This window comes from Scomber japonicus, chromosome 6 (genome assembly GCF_027409825.1).
Source record: "Scomber japonicus isolate fScoJap1 chromosome 6, fScoJap1.pri, whole genome shotgun sequence".
NCBI lineage: Eukaryota > Metazoa > Chordata > Actinopteri > Scombriformes > Scombridae > Scomber > Scomber japonicus.
This window is the reverse complement of record NC_070583.1, coordinates 30712701-30732717: the sequence shown is the minus strand read 5'-3', so window position 1 is coordinate 30732717 and position 20017 is coordinate 30712701. Positions and strand designations below refer to the sequence as shown.

At 39.1% G+C, this 20017-nt stretch overlaps 1 protein-coding gene across 1 annotated transcript in view; it reads left to right on the top strand.

Moving 5' to 3' along the window:
- The window catches only part of LOC128360456 (F-BAR and double SH3 domains protein 2-like), an 82538-nt gene that overhangs the window by 51936 nt on the left and 10585 nt on the right, over positions 1-20017 (top strand). The window contains exons 9-14 of the mRNA XM_053320893.1: positions 1583-1705; positions 3341-3436; positions 9753-9869; positions 10065-10169; positions 17399-17488; positions 17852-17914. Coding sequence (XP_053176868.1) covers positions 1583-1705; positions 3341-3436; positions 9753-9869; positions 10065-10169; positions 17399-17488; positions 17852-17914 — 594 coding nt within the window. The remainder of the gene's footprint in view (positions 1-1582; positions 1706-3340; positions 3437-9752; positions 9870-10064; positions 10170-17398; positions 17489-17851; positions 17915-20017) is intronic.

The window sequence follows — 20017 nt, the reverse complement described above, 5'->3', positions numbered from 1 at the left end:
AACCCAAAGAGCAATGATTAACGTTAATGTGCGGTCACACAGTGATTTTACTTGACTCACTCTCTCTCACTTATACACACATAACTCTCATACACTCACTCATCGATTATAAATTAAAACAGCTAACGAGAAGGTTTGATTTACTGCTGACAGGCACTCTGCATGTGAGACTTGTTTATAAGGGAAACCTGTTCATCTAAATTTAGCTTGTTAACAGTTAGCAACCTTTACCTAGCCAGTGAATATCATCTGTCAAACTTGCTGGACATTGGAGACCGGTTTCATGTTTCAATCAGATTGAACACAGGAAGACGACATCGGCTGAATTTGCAAATAATTGGGGAAGGGAGGGAAATACAGCCTGCAGGTGCAACAAATTATACCTGCAGGATGAAACAGGAGTGTGGGGAAGACTCCAATCAAGCTTAGATTACACATACCCACACAGTCCTAAGAGGTTTAATCAGGCAACATAAATGAAAACACAGATGTGGGTGCACTTATGAGCATGTAGACACTTGTCCTCTATTGTGATGCTAACAATTTAAGTGTTGTTTGATTGTCGATACATTGGGAAAGTTACCAAATTATACTGCAAAAGCTACGACTTTGATTGGAATTCATATTTATGCATTAGAAGATTAAATGCTGTGCGAGGTTGTCGTGTCTCTTCCAAAAATATATATGACGACTGTGTAAATTAAAAATATGTAAAGCAGTCTTGTTTCATTGCAAAGATTCACTCGTCACTCTAGTTTGGGAGAAGAAACAATGTTGAAACTTTTTCTTTGATGTTCATGTTTAGAACTTGCCTGCACCAGAAAAACAAATAAGCTGTTGCTGAAGGTTAAGCGTTCCCTCAGGCTCACAAACAAGGAAACAAACATTGTTACACCTAGTTACAAAGTATTTCAGGTGGGATGATTGCTGGCTGTTTGACGATTAGAAATAAGGTAAAGTTTAGAAGAATTTATTTAGTTACTGCCTTTATTCAGCTCTCTGTCATTCTCCCTCGTCTGTGAGTCCCTCTTTCTTTCTACTTTGTTGTTACCCTCCTGTTGTCCTCAAGTCAAGGAAGGAAGGAAAGGAGTAAGGAGGGAGGGAGGAAAAGAGGATGGAAGTAAGGAGAGAAGGAAAGGAGGAAGGAAGGAAGGAAAGAAGGAAGGAAGGAAGGAAAGGAGTAAAGAGAGAGGGAGGAAAAGAGGAAGGAAGTAAGGAGAGAAGGAAGGGAGGAAGGAAAGAAGGAAGTAAGGAGAGAAGGAAAGGAGGAAGGAAGGAAGTGAGGACAGAAGGAAAGGTGCAAGGAAGGAAGGAATGAGGAAGGAAATGAGGAAGGAGGGAGGGAGGAAAAGAGGAAGGAACTAAGGAGGGAAGGAAGGAAGGAGGGAGCAAAGAAAGAGGGAAGGAGGGGAAGAATGAAGGAAAAATTAAAGAAAGAGGAAGGAAGGAAAGAAGTAACAGTCAAAAGAGCTGGGGTCAATTTGACAACAGGAGGGTTAAAGATTATGGAAATACAAGGAATGAATCCATTCTTCCCTGTAACCCTTCTTCCTCTCTCTCTCTCTCTCTCTCTGTCCTCTAGGCCTTGGACGGCAGGATCTACGAGCATGTAAAAGACTACCTGGTAGCGCTGTGCCGTACTGAGCTAGAAGCCTCGCAAGCAACACACAACACCTTCCAGTTCCTGTTGGACAAATCCACCAGGGTGAGTCACATGTGGTGATAGTCTGTGGTCAGTATTGGCGCTTTTCCACTACAAAGTTCCAGCACTACTCGGCTCGACCCGGCTCGGTTCCAGGAACGACCTTTTCCATTACAAAGAAGTACCTACTCAACGTGGGTGGGGTTGTCATAGCAACGGCTCCGCGAAACTGCCGTGACTTCGATTTATACGCGACACAAACACATGAACAATGGAGGACATGGAGGCGATGGTGTACTTGCTGCTGTATGAGGCTTTCTGTCACACACAAAGCAAGAACATTGAGCCGTATGGCTGTAACACTGTTGCCGGTATTTAAAAATGGCGGGTTTGATTCTTGTGTGGGACGGCTCATGACTCTTTCAACGACAACTCTTCTGACCAATCAGTGGCCGGCAGTCTGATGATGTCACATTTAGTATCGGCTCGGCTCGCTTGGAACCTCAGCAGAGCAGGTACTAAAAAAGGACCAGGTACCAGGTACTATCCCTAGTGGAAACGTAAAAAAACCTGAGTCGAGTCGAGCTGGAACTGTGTAGTGGAAAAGCGCCATGAGTTAGTACTTATGCTTTTTTGACCCTAAACTGACACTGTAGGTAATATACATCAATCTTCTCGACACAATAGCATGATCAAGCTTTTGCAAAAGCAGTATGCATTGTGTTGAGTGAAATGAACGGGATACTTTGACATTTTGAGTTCATTTTTTATCACCAGGCTATTTTTTCCTGACGTCACATGGTAGAAGAATCATGCCGAGGATTGACATTTGGGAGCATATTGTTAGCAGTCAGCATTTAAAGGAAAGCAATTTCAATATGATTTATGTTGGAATGCTAATAAGACATTTCTAAGAAAAACCAAAAGACAAAAGCAGAAGCACAGCGTGTTACAGACAATGTGGCACACAATAAGACAGAACAACTAAAGCAACAAAACAAAAATGTTCACAAAGATAAAATGATAGATTTGTCAACAGTATGTGCTTGTTAGCTAGACAGTCTTATTTGAATGCATGCACACTTCCCTGGAGTATTAGCTTTAGTGTGTAGTCTTTGTCTTAAAGTTGCCCTGTGGAGGTTACATGTCAACAAGTAAAGGTTGTTTACAGTCAGTGTCTTTCACCACAATGAACTGTTTGTGTTCTTGAGGTGTAACAAATGTTTTGAGGGCATCCCTGCGTCATAAATATGTGTAAAGCCAATTGAATTGTTTAGGTTCATGTTTGCTTGCTAGTATTTTTCTTCTTTCTTCCCTGTGTTGGCCCATTGTTACTTATGTTGCCAAGTCTCCTACTTGTAAAAAAAAAAAAAGAAGCACAATAGCACCAATATAAAACCTCCACAGGGTGCCTTCAAGGAACTCGTTCCTCTGCTGTCCTGACCTGACATTGATGCCATTAATGTGATGCTAAAGATGTTAAAACCAAAATCTATCTCATGAAACACTCACCGCTAGTAGGCTTGAAAGGCAGCTTAAAAAGTTTGTAGTCTGCTGCTTCACAGGGGAGCGGAGACTCTGATCAGCGTGGACTCACAGCGCTTACGGTGGATTCCAATATTGTCAAGTTTTCACAGCAGGAAACCTGCATGCACTGCAGACACAGGATTAACTTATCTTCTTCTGTCTCCTGCTCAGATAATACAGGAGTTCAACCAGCAGTTGTTCATGCAGGAGAACCCAGTGTTTCACAAAGCACACGACTTCCAGTTCCAGCCCAGCGAGTGTGACACGGTGAGACACTGTATACATATTCACACACGCATGCAGCATTGTTCTCCCGTGCTCAGAGTAGTTTGTTGTTGGACTTGTGTTGTTTGTATATGAACCTGTTCACACTACACGCATGCAGGCTCACACATACACACACACACACACACACAAACACAGTTATCAGCATCTTGTCTTGCCACATGTGGGCTTTTCTCTCGTCCTACTTTTTTTGTCTCTAATACTATTTTCTGCCTGTGACTTACTTCCTTTGCTCATTTTGGACTGTTGGGTCCTTGAAATGGAATTCATGTACCTTCATTTTTAGAGAAGCCTTGGACCGAGCGGCTTTGCCTCCTTCCTTGCTGGAAATCAGAGAACCAAAGCCCTGATCATTCTTTCTATCTGGAGAGATTTTTGACTCTTTTTTTTCCAGCATTTGGAGATTTTTTTACATTACCAATTCAGGACGGAGTCATATAGTTAACTAGTGCCCAGTGAGAGCATGATAGAAGCTTGCCTGTAGTCTAATTTGAATCATTTTAATGCCAAATGTTGTGTGTCCACTGGGAAACTCTCTTTGTAGCGCTGGCTTCTTCATCATTTACATGAGCTAGACTACAAATCTTTTCAAATCAAGTGGCTGCTGAATGGTAAAAATATTTCAAATTTGTTCGAGTCTCTGTGATCGTCATGCAGCAGTGGGAATCATGCTGTCTCACCCCTCTGGGGACTTGTTAAGTGCTGGCTAAAGAAGAAATGTCTCCCAGTGGGCACTGACCCCTAATTCCTCTATATGCAGCAGCTATCCTATTCTCCAGTGTCTGAGTCATTTTGTGCTTTTTTGTGTCTTAGCTTTCCATCTTGCTCTCTATATTTTCTCTCACTCTGTTTTCTATTAGAAAAATAAACCATATTCTGGTATTCTAACATTTCTGTGTAAAACGATGTGCTATTCCTTTCCCAGTTTCTTCCTAACCCTATTTAACCTCTGCTAACACTTTTCCCTAAACTTTTTTTCCATTAACTCCTCCTTGTATTTGTGTGTCTGTGTGCTTGCACTGCTGCTCTTGGTTGTGTCGGCACGTGGGTGCTTCTTGTATGTGTGTGTGTGTGTGTGTATGTGTGCCAGACTCTGAGCTCGGTGCAGCAGTTGGTGGACATTGAGCCGTCGCCCGTCAGTGCCATGAGAATGACCCTGGCACAGGTAGTCTTAACTGTTGTTAGCACACTAATCTTCATTCCTGACTCTCAAACCATGGATCATGTACCTCCATTCATGTCTGTCTATGTCCGTCTATCCTGAAGAGATTTAATTGAATATTTACTGCAGGGAACTCATGTATTACCAGACATCATAATAATGCCTCAATCCAAACAGCCTGAGGTTTATGATTGACTGTTAAATACACGAGTCACACTGTTTATATGCAAACTACTAAGCAGCTTAACTCTCTAACTTAGAAATAGGGCTTTCGCTGTTGCCGTACAAAAAACATCTTCTTCCACTACTGGTAACCATAGTGCTGTTTGTGTTTAGATGTACTGCCTGCCGTGCATCTGGTACACTCCATCTGTATGATGCATGCTGAGAAATAAATCAAACTAAGATCAATAGATTACATATTTTGACGAAGGATTCAAGGTTGTAAATTATTGTGCTTACAAAAATAACACTTCATTATCAACCATACTCATCTTTCACTGCTGTAAGTCTGCAACATGGGGCTCTCAGGCTGATACTATGCTTATCTTATATAACTGTTGTCCTCATAACAGGTTCTACGAGGAGAAGCTCATAAAACACTAATAACCAAATAACTGCCAGGTCACTGACTTGACAACATAATGCTAAAACATACAGTCAGTGTCACTCTGCCTATAGACTGCTTAAATAAGAAGTGCACATATGGGGAGTAGCATCATTATCATTTCCATAACTTAACCCTGATTGACTCCCAGCCGTCATTAAACAGTAAGTGAACTAGGATTACCTCTAAATCCAAACTGTCCTCCCTGGCAAACAGTCTCAGCCCATCCCTCTTTCTAAACAGAAATTGAAGTGGCTGTTAATAATCATATGCCAATTTCCACATAAAAAAAAACTTTATATTCACACTGGGGGCTACGAGCAAGTAAAAATATTAGCACATAGAAAGACTCAGAAGAAAGAAGAAAGCTTGTTTAATTATGGTTTATTTTATTGGGTATGAATATTTTCTTATTTATAACAAATCATTTTCCTCTCCGATGTGTTTGTTTTCTCAGTGGCTTGGCAGCTTTAAGAGGATGTTCATCTTGGCAAATAACAGTCCAGATAGATTTTTCCTGTAAACTTAATCTTACTGTTAAAGCTGTTGTAAAGATCTTAAGTCCTTATTGTGTTTGTTTGCCACAGTAATTTAACCATGACTGCTGCACGCTGACGCTCAATCACCCTATGACACCTATGACATCATCACCATGACTTTTCATAAATAAATACAAGTAAACATGATGTAATAATGTGTGTGTGAGTAGTTCAGACTTACTGTATGTTTAGGTGTAATCATAGGCGTTGCTTGAGCACAGCAATAGTTTAACATGTTTCTCATTTGATATCTAATAAAATCATATTTCACTTGACTTTTATGAAGTACTGTACACAGTGACACAAAAAAGCCATCACTATTAGAGATATTGGGTCTGTTCGAAGCCGCATACTTTCCTACTACTCTACTAACTCTGACGTCATTTGAAGTATGTAGTGTGTTTCAACTGCGTAGTATGTGATTTAGAGTATGTGAGAAGTTCCCGGATGGTTTACTAGAGTCTCCAGAAATGGAGAGTATGCATCAAGAGCTGACTACTCACACTCACATTACCCAAGATGCAACACAACTTCTGAAAAAAACCCAAAATACAAACGTCACAGATCACCACCTCGCTGGTTTCAAGTTAGCTACAGCGAGGGTATGTTCGCTTCCTGTTTTCAAAATAAAAGCACCAATTCTATCGTTATTGTTTTTTTTAATAATAAAAGGTAACGGGTGTTTTATTTTGTGAAAATGACAGGAAGTGCGTTACTCGCTACGGCTACCTCCGAATTCGCAGGAACAAAACTTTAAACAGGTGTTGTTTGGACAAGTTAGCGCCACATTGTGGATCTAAAGGGCTACTTTACTTTCTTCCTAAAAAGGTTAGAAATGTGGATAAAGTGGTTTATTTACAGAGTTAGAGCTAAAATGAAATCCGCTTCAGCCTGATGATTTCAGCTCGGGTAGGAACGAAATGCATTGTGGGTTATTGTGTAGTTTACTACAGTGTAAACGGTCTGCTTACTATCTGGTCCTTTAGTGTGTAGGATGGAAGTATGTAGTATGTAGTATAGAAGTATGTAGTATGCGGTTTCGAACACAGCCTAAGATAAAGCTGAATGATACACTCTGCATCTTCTAGTTGCTCTGTGAATAATAAAACATGAGTACAGCTGTTATGATGGTGGGTTCAAGGCACTCTAATGCTGTCACACTGTCGTTGGTGAGCAGAGTAGTCTCTGCACCAGATGACTCATCAGATGCCGTAACTTTGTTGCATCATCTGTTTAAAATATCAGTATGCTATCATTGTCCTTCTGTAGTGAAATGAGTCAAATGTTTGCTGTGTGTGATTTTTATTTTGTTCATTTGTTCATTTTTTTTATGTGTTATGGGTTCAAATTCTAGTCATTCAAGGCAGAATGACATCCACTGCACTTCTTTTGTTGTTTCTTCTTTGTTTGTTTATGTTTTTCTTTGATAGTATAAAGTAGAGAAGTAAAAAAGACAGATATTAAACTTGGAAATATGGCTGAATTTTATGTGAGACCATTTGCTGACATTGTAAACACAATATTTTGATAGTAAATTAAACATATTACAGCCTAGTGGTCTTCTCTTGTAGTTAACAAAACAAATACCAACCAAATAAAAAGGATGATAATGTCTGCATCTCCAAGAAGCTAAAACCTAAAAGACAGAAAATAGCGGTACATTTGCTTGCATAAGTGCTGCACGTCAGATAACACTAAAACTAAAAGCGAATCAAGGCTATGTATTTGTCACATTCAGAAGGCGCTGCTGTCTGTTTCACCGCAGGATGTGCAGACACCATGGAGTCAAAGCCTCCCATTGCTTTTAAAAAGCCATTAAAAAAGCACACATGGAAATACTGCTGCCTTGACTAAACTGTGATACAGGTGCTGTTCAGTGTGATGTATTATATTAGTCAGGACAGCGGTATGTCTCTGCAAGCTGTTGAGAATTTTTTTTTTTTTTTTTTTGTGGGAAACTATGAGAACCTGTGGCAAATACACGTGATACTGAAGTAAAAATAAAAAAAAGAGGAAGTGTTTGTAGTGAAGGGATGAAAATACTTTACTACAGTATGTATGATACCTCCCATTCAAACAGAACCACGCTCATACCCTCCTCAATTCAATGCACTGTACTTCACGTAACCATAGCAACCATAATTATGCCTGTAACCACATTATAGAAGTTGGTAATGGTTTATCATCGTGACCTTGGTTTAATAAATGCTCTTTTCACATTTGTTAAATTAACTATTTTATTAATGTAATCAGAGTAATATAGATTATAGCTGATAAAGGTCCCCATTATAATTGTGATGATTGAGAATAAAAAATGAATTACGCTGTTATCTACTGCACTGCGCTGTCCCTTAATGTCGCCTATCAGCTGTTTCACACTGACCAGCAGAACATTTCAAGGTGCTCTCAAACTTATTTTTAGAGGCTTACCAGCATGCATTTAGAAATGGAGCTGCATCAATTATTAGATAAATTGATTATTTGATGGAAAGAAAATTAATCAGACACTATTTTGTTAATCAATTAATCATTACAGTTCATTTAAATGCCAAATATTTCATGTCATATCATTGCAGTTACGTCTGATGTTTTATAGACTAAGCGACATAAACAGTGAACATTAATATAATTTACCTAATGTAGAAAACAAACACAGACATTCACTTAAAGGTCACATACAAGGAAAAGATTTTACATTACCAGCATTCACATTTCCCCTGCAGCATACAGAGAGAGCTGCTAGAGCACCTGAAGGAAACTCTGTGTACTCTCCGCACTCGGTTAACATCATAGCAATAATTTTAGCAAACTATCAAGTCACAAATTAGCTTAACTCTCTCCATGACATGTCAGTTTTAGAGCCACTGTTCAAATCTAGTTTTCTGCCTCCCTGCCTTTAGTCCCTCACTGTGATGCTCCCTTGGCTGAATGTAATTAAGCAGTAAATCACATGTGTAATACTCTTCGTTTCACACCTATACTTAGCCAGATTTATGCTCTCTTGTTACTGAAGCAGCACATAATTAATAGATATGATGTGCATGGAAACTTGCAATTAAAATAGCATGTACTTTAGTCTGGCTAACACACTTTTATTATCAGATTATGGGAACCCCAGACTCAGGTTTGTGAACACATCAGTGACATTGAATGGATTTACATCCTGAGGCTTAAGCGGGTTTTTTTCTTTTTCTTTTGGTTGTATTTTTGTCTGCTTCCATCCAGAATACTTTGCATTTTGCTCATTTACGAAGCAAATATGTAAAGCACATGCTAACATGCCATATAATTTTGATTATTGGCATGGAAATTAGCTTTTTGTTTTGTGCATATTCCTGGCACAGTCAGAAAATTAGCTAATTAAACCAGTGCCTTTTTTTTATGTCCTAATAACACACATTTCATCATGTCAGGAATAAATGCTCGCTGATTCTGTGGTTGGTAAGACATGGAGTAATGCAACTTAGAATTTAGAGACTGATTTCCTGTAGCACAATATACTTTCTGGAGAAGAAGAATTTCCACATGGTTATAATTGATGTTGAATGTTTAATTGGAAAGCCATGCTGATTCTTTGACAGGCTCACATATGGGCTTTTTGTACTGTATGTAAAGAAAACTCACACTCACTCACATCGCAGTGCACCTCCTGCTCTCTCACATGTGGTTTTAATAGCAGATATTTCATTCCAAGAGAAAAAAAAAACTGTACAGCTTTGCAGCACACGATGTATTAATTATGTGAGAAGGAAACAATCTTTCTCTCACACGTTCTTAAGCTTAATTAACAGCTTCTACATATCACACACCTTGAGCCATTATCGCTGACAGTGTACTTATTTTTGCACTTGTGTATGTATGTGTGTGTTTGTCTGCCATGATGGTATGTGTGACTGTGTGTGGCTGGGTATATATGTGTGTTTACCCATGTTTGTGTTGTTGTGTTTGTGTGTATGTGTATGTGTGTGTGTGTGTGTTTGTCTATTTTAGAGTCGTCAGCTGGAGTCGGAGACCGGGACGACAGAGGAGCACAGTCTGAACAAGGAGGCCAGGAAATGGGCGACCAGAGTGGCCCGAGAACACAAGAACATCATACACTACAAGAGAGTGAGATGGACACACATACTCAAAAACATCTGCTGGTTTACATGCTTACAATTTCACATTATCAGCAGTTTTTTATTGTATTTGTGTTTTTAAAATACACTCATACTATTTCTGGTTGACTCATGATCATGTGTGTGTGTGTGTGTGTGTGTGTGTGTGTGTGTGTGTGTGTGTGTGTGTGTGTGTTGGGGTCAGTCTCTGGAGGAGTGTGAGAGCCATGGCCTGCCTCCCACAGAGCAGGGCAGAGCAGATCTGGAGATGAAGATAGAAGACACCAAAGAAAACATACGGAAAGCTGAGGTTGGTAACTTTTTTTCCTCCTCTTTTCTGTTCAGACCAAGATTAGCTTCAGTGTGTGAAAGAACACAAAGCCCCTTCATTCATTTCAAGGGGGCTTTTTAAATAAAACAAACACAAATGGGCTCATACAGCAAAAAACCTGGCTCAACTTTTACAACAGAGGCATTTATCTTATATGCAGTGGATTATCAAATTGAGACAATCTCACATTTCTTGTACATCTATGTCTATCTATCTACATCTATTGTTTTCCTGATTGTTGAGGAGAAGATAAAAGGATAGTTACCATCAAAATCATTCCTCATAGTATTACGAATTGCTGTACAGTGTTTTGTGTCTTACTGGTATCAGTACAATACACACCAACACCTATAACAGCACGTTTGTCTGGTTTACTCTGTAATAGACCTTTCTAGGATCTAACCTGCCTCTCACCCAGTGCATGCTGGGATACGTTCCAGTCCCAAAGATCATGCACAGATGAATGGATGTTTCCTCTTTTCTTTTGTTACTACTTTTTCTGATTCAAGTTTACAAATATTTCTTCAAGATACAGTAGAGTATGTTAGTTGGTAGACAGAAAGTTTTTAACAGAACTGCCAAACATTTTCTACTTCCAAATTCTCAAATTTAAGAATTTGCTGCTTTTATGTGTCATATGGTAAATGGTAAATGGACTGTACTTATATAGCACCTTTCTAGTCTTTACGCCCACTCAAAGCGCTTTACATTACATGTCATTCACCCATTCACACACATTCATACACTGGGGCTACCACTCATGCCAACCTGCTCATCAGGGGGAATTTAACCATTCATTCTCATTTATACACCGTTGGCACAGCAACGGGAGCAATTCGGGGTTAAGTATCTTGCCCAAGGACACATCGACATGTGGACTGGAGGAGCCGGGAATCGAACCGCCATCGACCGCTCTATCCCCTGAGCCACAGCCGCCCCATATAAGACAGTAAACCAAATATCTTCGAGTGTTGGACTAATAGTCTGACAAAACAGGATATTTCATAAATCTCCTTGAGCTGTGGAAAATTACAACACACACTTGTCACTATTTTCCGACCACTCATAGACTAAACAAAAGAATAATCTGCAGATGAATCAATAATGAAAATAACTGTTAGATGTAACCCTACTTTAGCAAACACAGTCAAATAGTTAGTGTGGAGCGTCCAGTCACTGCAAACACACCAAAAGTCCTCAATGTTGAATCCTTAGACTAGTAGCTCATCTTATTTCCTCTGTTTGGGCTGAGTGCCTAATTATTTGGTAAATATTTTCAATGCAAGCGGCGCCAGGTGGTGCTCAGTCTGCTCATCAGCAAGACTAATCTAGCAGGGTGCAATTAACTAAGCGGGCCTCGGGATTTATCAAGTTATTGGACCGTCCTTATTGACCAAACACAGGAATCCCTTGCTGTTCATTGATCTGTTGCATTCTGCTCACTGTGAGAGGCCTCCGCAGTACACAAGTGTGATAGCAGTACAACTATTAAAATCTGAGTAATGAAATGTCACAGTGTCTGCTTTCATAGATTTCCCACGTCTTCCACTCCTCTGTTTTTCCTTGCTCCTCCTCCACCCTTCTTTCTTTGCATTGTCATTGCATTTTCACAGTCCTTCTCAACCCCCCTTCAACAACTCTCCACCTTTTCCGCTTGCAGAGACATCTGCGGGGGGGTTTGGTTTTCCCACCAAACCCCCCCCCTCTCTCTCTCTCTCTCTCTCTCTCTCTCTCTCTCTCTCTCTCTCTCTCTCTCTCTCTCTCTCTCTCTCTCTCTCTCTCTCTCTCTCTCTCTCTCTCTCTCTCTCTCTCTCTCTCTCTCTCTCTCTCTCTCTCTCTCTCTCTCTCTCTCTCTCTCTCTCTCTCACCCTCCTTCAGTCCCACTTGCTCACACTGTCTCTCTGCTATTCTTTGCGTCTTCAGGCCAGCATTACCTTGAGTAAGATAATGAATATTTTATGAACTCATTTAGTACAAATGGCTTCATCACTGAGCTCTTATCACAGGGTATACAGGGAGTGAAAGCAACACACAAAATACATTACCCAGCTTTGATTACAGCATTATCTGGATAGTGATAGTTCACTTCTCTCCTTTTACATCAAGTCCCATCTTCCCAAAACCAGCCTCTCATAGTTTCCATTTCAAGACCTTATTAGCGAGGAAATGAAACCTCACTATATTTCGGATGGAGAGTTATTACTAGGTGAGACAACTTAATGAATATATTGTGAATGTCTCAATTTGTGTATCAGAAGATGTAGACTCAGTGGAAAAATGCATGAGGTTGTGTTTTGTTGCATAATTTTCCAGCTTTTATCTTTGACAAAAAGAAACAGGAGCAGTGAGGAAAATATAATGATGTTTGTAACAGCTGCTTATTATTTCTGCTGATGTCTCCAATAGTGACAGAAGACACCAATCAAATATACTTTTCTTGCTAATGTTTGTATGCCAAGTATTTATGTGATGTTTTATCAGTAGTGTATGGTGGATGTAAGATGTAAGACTTCAGTTACATGCAGATACACAGTGAGTGAGTTAGTACACTGACTGAGTACAAAAGAAATTCAAGTGCACTCTTTTTATTCTGCTCCATCAGCTTAGTACTCATTGGCATGTCAGAAATAAAGCTGTTTGTCAGAAATGCCAACTTAAGCACAGACGGCTGCTGCCAGCGTATTGAAAAAGATTGATAGCGTAGTTGGCCTCCCTACATTTCCTCGTTTACTGATTTTTCATAAAATGCCTGCTTTGCTTGTCACAACACCCTAAACTCTTTGACAGGAGAACTGAATCGATGTTTAGAGTCGATGCACTGTCTGAGCTAAAGATCTGAAACACCATCAGTTATTATTTTATGTCATGCTACAGGGCATCTGTAAGCAATATACAAGCTTTTAAGTTTTTAGTTTTATAATATAATCTTATAGTCTAGGCAGAATTTCTGGAATGTGCTTATTTAAAGTGGTGGAGGCATTTTGTGACTATTTATAATATACAACATTTCTAGGGGTATTTAAGGGGTGCTGAATCCACATCTGCTGTATATGAAGATCAAAAATGCCCCAAAATGCCTCAAAATGCCCCAAAATTGAGAAATCCAACATGGCCACCACAGCCAGGCTGAAATCTATTTTTCAGTGTATCTTTTTGACTAGACAAGATTAACATGAATTAAATGTGCTTTTGTAGGTTTATATGAGCAATCCGATGGCATATTCAGATTTGAGATGTAATGTGAAGAAACTGCTTTGATATTGCAAAAGTTGTTTAGTGAATAACTACTCAGCTATTATTTTTATTTATTTATTTATTTTTTATTATCAGGCTTCTTTTACTTTGTATTTTGTTTTGAGGTCTTCGGGGTTCTGATTTTGTGGAAATTGACCCTCTCTATTATCCAGCCTAGCTTCTTCATCATTTTAATATACAGAACATTGTGATAATATGTCAATAGGTATTCTCTCTTAACAGACAACTTTCCATCTGTATATTATTATATATATTATATTAGGTAGAATTAATAAATGTAATAATAATAATACATTTTATTTATAACATGCTTTTACAAGTGCTCAAAGACGCTTTACAGAGAACACCAAAAATATGGAACAAAGTGGAGTAAACAATGTAGAAGGTTAAAAAGACATAAAATGGAAAGATGATAAAAGAACAGTTTACAGGTTAAAAAGGTGTGTTTTTAAGAGTGATTTGAAGGTATGGGGGTCTGTACAGTCTCAGATGGGTTTGGGGAGTGAATTCCAGAGGGTGGGGGCGGCAGCAGCGGAGAAGGCTCTGTCCCCCCCAAGTTCGGTGCTTGGTCCGAGGGGGTAGGGCAAGGAGATTTAAGTGCCAAATACCCAGCTCACATATAAAGTTCAAACATCCCTCTTATCCTACTTAATTTGTTGCTTTGCTGTCACAGATTAAGACAAAATGAGCAAAACTTGGAGCAATAAATCAACTTCTGTACAGTATTTAATACCTTTTGAATCTGTGACCAGTTAGCAGTACGGAACATAATCTTCAGATTCACTTTTTCTTTTTTCTCCTCTGATTGAATGAGATCAATAAACCCTGACTCAGAGAAAGAGAAGAGTTATGTATTCTGTTCTGTCTACAGAGTGTTGATGCTTTGATTTTATGGCCTGTGCATGAAACTAGAGACTGTGTGTGTGTGCGTGTGTGTGTGTGTGTGTGTGTGTGTGTGTGTGTGTGTGTGTGTGTGTCTTCGAGAAAATACTTGAATACTATCTTCCAAAATCATCATTGATGCACAAGATAAAACGTATTATTCATCCAAACCATCACAGAGATATTGTTGGATTGAAAACTGGTTGGACTGAAACTAAACCAAACATGACATGTCGGAAAAGAAGAGTTATAAGTTCCTAACTAGGCAATTTTAGTCTCAGAGAGGCGTGTTATATTGATTTGAAGTATTTGGCGTCTGTGTTGTATTTTCTACAGATGTCTTCTACAGATATACAAATATAAGAACTGGAAAAAGTGTGGTGTAGTTATCCAGAATTAATTCAAATTAGTGCAAAATAACCCCCAAATATGTCTCCCCTCACAGATAAACCCACACATCAAAGCTCTCACCTCCCTCTCTCTCTCCCTCTCTCCATCCCTCTCTCTTAGATATACAGTATCTTGCATATTCACTTTTCTCTTCCGTACACATTCTTTCAAATGCAGCAGAATTCCCACCTGAAATCCCCAATATTGATATTAGATGGTTATTGTGTGTGTGTGTGTGTGTGTGTGTGTGTGTGTGTGTGTGTGTGTGTGTGTGTGTGTGTGTGTGTGTGTGTGTTTTCTTCTTGCTTGTCTCTTATAGTCTGTAAGATGATGAGAGATTGAAAACATCTGAGTCAGGAGGCTCCTCACTAATAAGCTGCTGAAAGCTGTTCTCAAAACGGACTTCCACCAGACAATCTGGCCTCATTAACACGTCACATCAAAAAACCTCATCAAAAAACACAAGATGAAGCTGAGAAGAGGCACATTCCAGTAAATACAACTTATAAGGACGGATGATTAATTAGAATCTGGATAAAATTGTTTCTGCGTTGACACATTATTAAAACACAGAGGCTATGCTAACATATGAGTTCACATGTAGCATACTTATTTAAATCACAGTGTATATATTCATTTAATTGTTGACACAGTAATAAACAGACTAATTAACATATCTAATAAACAATACTGTGTTATAAAAACCAACCGTTACTATAGATACATATTGGTATTAATCTATTAATCTGCCTTTTTGATCACACTCTATCTTTTTATGTTAGACTCAGTAATATCTCACATACTATAGGTAGTTTTGTTTCATTATGTCTTTGTTATCTATTATAACTCTCATATGTATCTAATGGCTTTTCTGAATAAGTTATTCTTTTATTTTAACAATAAATAGTAATTAACATATTTGATCGCACTTTTTAAGTTTGACTCAGTAATATCTCACATACTATAGGTAGTTTGTTTCATTATGTCTTGTCTTGTTGTCTCTTAATAATAATAATAAATACTTTATTTTTGGATAGGGACAGTGCATATTGATGAACATCGATATTAAAACATCTCTGTAAATATGTTGGATTATAGCAAAACTGCTCATTTGCATCTGTTGTCCCTAGTGAGTAAAATAAATATAAAAAAGAATACATATGAGAAGTCATATGAGAATAACTCTCATATGAATCTAATGGCTTTTCTGAATAAGTTCAGCTGTAAAAAAAAAAAAAAAAAAAAAAAGAGAGTCAAAGAAAGAAAAAGAGAACCATTATTCTTTTATTTTAAGTAGTGGTCATGATAAGAAGTTACAGCCAGATAGTCTGTGTGTCTGCCTGCCTGTCCATCTTTCTTTCTGTTTTATTGATTTCCCAGTCAAATTATCTTCTTCTTTCAGAGGTTGCACAGTCTTTTTCAGAAAGTGAGCTGTACTCACACCACTGGCTACTCATCCCATTGACTTTAAAGTGAAGAATGCATTGCCCGACATCCTTGAAAGCACAATATTTCAATATTTCATCCAACAGCAGGAGACCAGCTTGTGCCTCCTTCTAGCATTTGTTTGGTGCTGTTTATGGAAAAGGGTAAAAAAAAAAAAAAAAAAAAACCCAAGCAACTAAGGCACTTAAGGGGCTCAGGTCTTTATTGATCAAAGCCGGGGAGTCTGTCTTGAGATGTGTCTTTCTGTCTGACTGCACATCTCTGTGGGAGAGAGAGGTATCAGCTATCAATCTGCTCTGTCAGCATGAGAAAGGAAAGGAGTGGGTAACGAAAGAGAAAATTGATGAAAATGGAGAGACAAGAAGAAAAAAATAGAAAGGATTACAGATGAAAGAGAAAGTTGAGGAAGCGAGACCAATTGAATGTAAATCTCATGGGTTTCTCTGCTTTTTGGTTGTAGCCTCATCAGATTGTCTCATTAGTAAAGAACGCAGCACATGTCCGGTTTTCACAGCGCTCACAACTCATCAACAGAAAGTGCAGCAAGTTTTTAAAACAGTGAACTGAAAACTGCTAAGATGTTTAAAACTTAAATGATTGTTAAAGATTGAAATTGTGTGAATCGAGGGAGGTGTATCATGGCCAGAGTCGGATGTATATGTGCAGAACTCACTTGAAGTCTGTCTCCCTGCATCACTTCTAGAAACCCATTATAAATAAGAAATGACTCCCACCTTGCTGTACGCATCAATGCTTCCCAGTTGCTTATTATATTGATATTGCTTTCACATTGTAGCCCTAAAAAATAATATATGTTCTTTTCCATTGCTGGGAAAGAGCTTGCCACAACTGTATAAATAGAAAATAGAGACTTACAGTTATAACTGACTGCAGCCAGTGTGGTCCCAATAATCAGTCTGGTTAATAGCTGCTAGTGCTGTTGACCCACAGTGAGACATTTCAGACTTATACCTTTAATTGATTTTTTTTTTTTTTTTTACAGCCTCTTATTGTGATAGTTTTGGGCTTTGTTCCTTCCAGTTGTAATAACACTGAATTCTCAAAGTTGATTAAAGGGCAAAGCTTTTAAACTTTTAAAAGATCCACATTTTAGATAAAATAATCCAATTAGTTAAAAAAAAAAACCTGTAATGTTCCTTTTACAGTAAGACCTCAGCGTAGGCCAGTAATGTGGTTGATTGTCTTAACATTCCTGACCTTTCCTTTCTCCAAAGACAATAAAGTTGAAAGCGGAGGCTCGGTTGGATCTTCTGCGGCAAGTGGGGGTTGCTGTGGATACCTGGCTGAAGAGCGCCATGAACCAGGTGTGTTTTGTCAGTGAGTGCTGGAGAATGTGTGTACGTATACTGTATATGTTTATGTGTGTAAATGTGTGTATGTGTGTGTGTGTGTGTGTAAACCACTCATTGTCTCTGCATGACTTAATACCAGCAAGTGTGAAGCAGTGTGTGATACACGTTTCTGAATGCATTCGTCTTTGTGTCTCTTGGGGTGTGTGTGTGTGTGTGTGTGTGTATGTGTGTGAGTGTGAGTGTGTGTGTTTATGCTGCCACGCATGAATGCCAGTTTGTATTGTACTGTATATTGCAGTAGTAGCAGTAGTAGTAGAGAGTGTGCTTGTTTGTAATATGTGTATAAATCCCCCACTCTCTCTGTGCATGCTGTAGGTGATGGAGGAGCTAGAGAATGAACGTTGGGCCAACTACACTTCCCATGATCCCTCACTGTCGGTGAGATACCTCCCCTCACTGTGCCTATGTTGCTGCTTTTTCGCCAAGCCAGCAGAACTAGTCTTGTTTTCCCCCAAAATAGAAATATTTTAATGAAATTTGAAAACATAAAGTAGGAGGAATTAATAAACAACAATCCGGTAAACATAATTTAGATAATAATGTTACTTTGCTGCTAATGCATGCATGCATACAGTACATGCATAAATTATGTTTGTCAGCAATTTTCAGAGTTACAGCAGTTTTTTGACTTGGCTGGAAAGTGCAAATCTGACACCTGCAGGCCAGAAGTAGGACTTTTTTGTTTGTTACCATAGAATATAAGTAATGCCTGAGTTGTGTTGCATGCATGGTGGCCTGCGTTACTCACATCAAATGAGAACCACCAAACCACTGAAAGTATCACTGTATGTTATTCAACTGCTATTGGTGTTTTTCACCACAGTGTTTTTTTCCTCTGGCACTAAAAAAAAAAAAACACTCTCAACTCAGTTTGGCACATTCAAAAAATCATTTTACACTTTTTATTCTTTGTGATTTTATTATAAGTGAAAACCACCCAGCCAGAATAGTTCTCCTGACAAATCACTTCCTGAATGATGTAAATTGCAAGATAATTGACCTGGAGCCCTGCTGCCTAATCGTCTGTCACGCCAGTTACAGCCTCTTAAAACGCCCCACTTCCCCCACAGGAATACTGATGAAGTCATCATGCAAGTTTTTTATTTCATGACCCCTAGCTTTAATAGCAAGCTAGACTGAGTACAGAGGCCTGAAGGGACCATCTTTATCATCTCATTTTGTTTATGATTGTGGGTGCATGTACTGTTTGCATGTCAGGGGGAGACAGTCAAGTTCACATCCCTCTTTCCCCTCTGCCAGTGGTCCATACCTAATTTTTCCTACCCTGTATTATTATATACTTAAATTAAATCCAACTTAAATTTAAAAGTGATTGCTTCTCCCACACTGGGGAACGCTGGATCTAATTGATAGTCTCTAAAACAAATTAATCTTTTAAGTATTTCAAAAATGGTGTTCATATTTTTCTAAAAATTGTATTAAACTCACATTAGCCAGCCTAAATATGCACAATCAATAATTCAGGCTTAAATGCTGTCTCCTGTGCAAGCATATAAAAAGTTAAATGACAGGATATGAAGGCCTTACTTAAGTTATGGATATTTATTCATTTTTTTGCAAGCGTGTCTGTCACTCTGTTGGGTATGTGGGGAGGAGAGTGTACATCCATGACGAGGAGTGCAATTCCACACGCTGCTTTTCTTGGGAGATGTGTGTATGTTTGTCAACAGGGCTAAACAGAGTCAGTCCGCTCCATTGGAAGCACTTGTCATTCTGCTCACAAGATATTGCAGCTCGCAGCGAACACCAGCGAGAGAGAGAGAGAGAGAGACAGAGAGAGAGAGAGAGAGAGAGAGATACCAACTGTTACAGAATGAAAGAGAAAGTCTGGAGAGTGAGGGAGTGAGAAATCTAGGCAGAGCCACATTTTCGGGGGAGAGGGAAGGATAGGAGGAGTTGCAGTGAAAGACAATTTCTGGAGGAGAGAAAGGAGGAGTGAGCTGGGAGAAAGAGGGGGTGGTGTGATGTGGAGGAGGGGAGGGGGGGGTAGTGTCAGAGTGATAATGCTGAGGTAAAATTGGATGCAAAGGTGAGAGAGATGGAGGGGGGGATTGTGAAAAACCGCAGAGAACATACAAGAATATACTGTAAGTCTAGCAACACAGTCTATAAATATCGACTTTTGTATGTTCCTGTAGAAAAAAAAATGGTGTCCGAAACGAAGAGCTGCGTCAGGGTGCAAAGGCCTGCAAACCAAACCCTTTCAAACACCTGACACATTATTATTACACTGTTAGCTGCCAGTAGTTGGTAAATTCATTTCCTGTTGACATTTTGTTGTTGTTTACATCTGCAACCATCTAACTTTACTTACATGATTTATAAGACAAATAAGCTCGAGGTTTAAACTCCTCCATCTGGTGTGGTTGTCATTAACCCTCCTGTTGTGCTCGAGTCAAGGAAGGAAGGGAGGAGGGAGGATGGAAGGAAGGGAGGGAGGATGGAAGAAGGAAGGAAAGG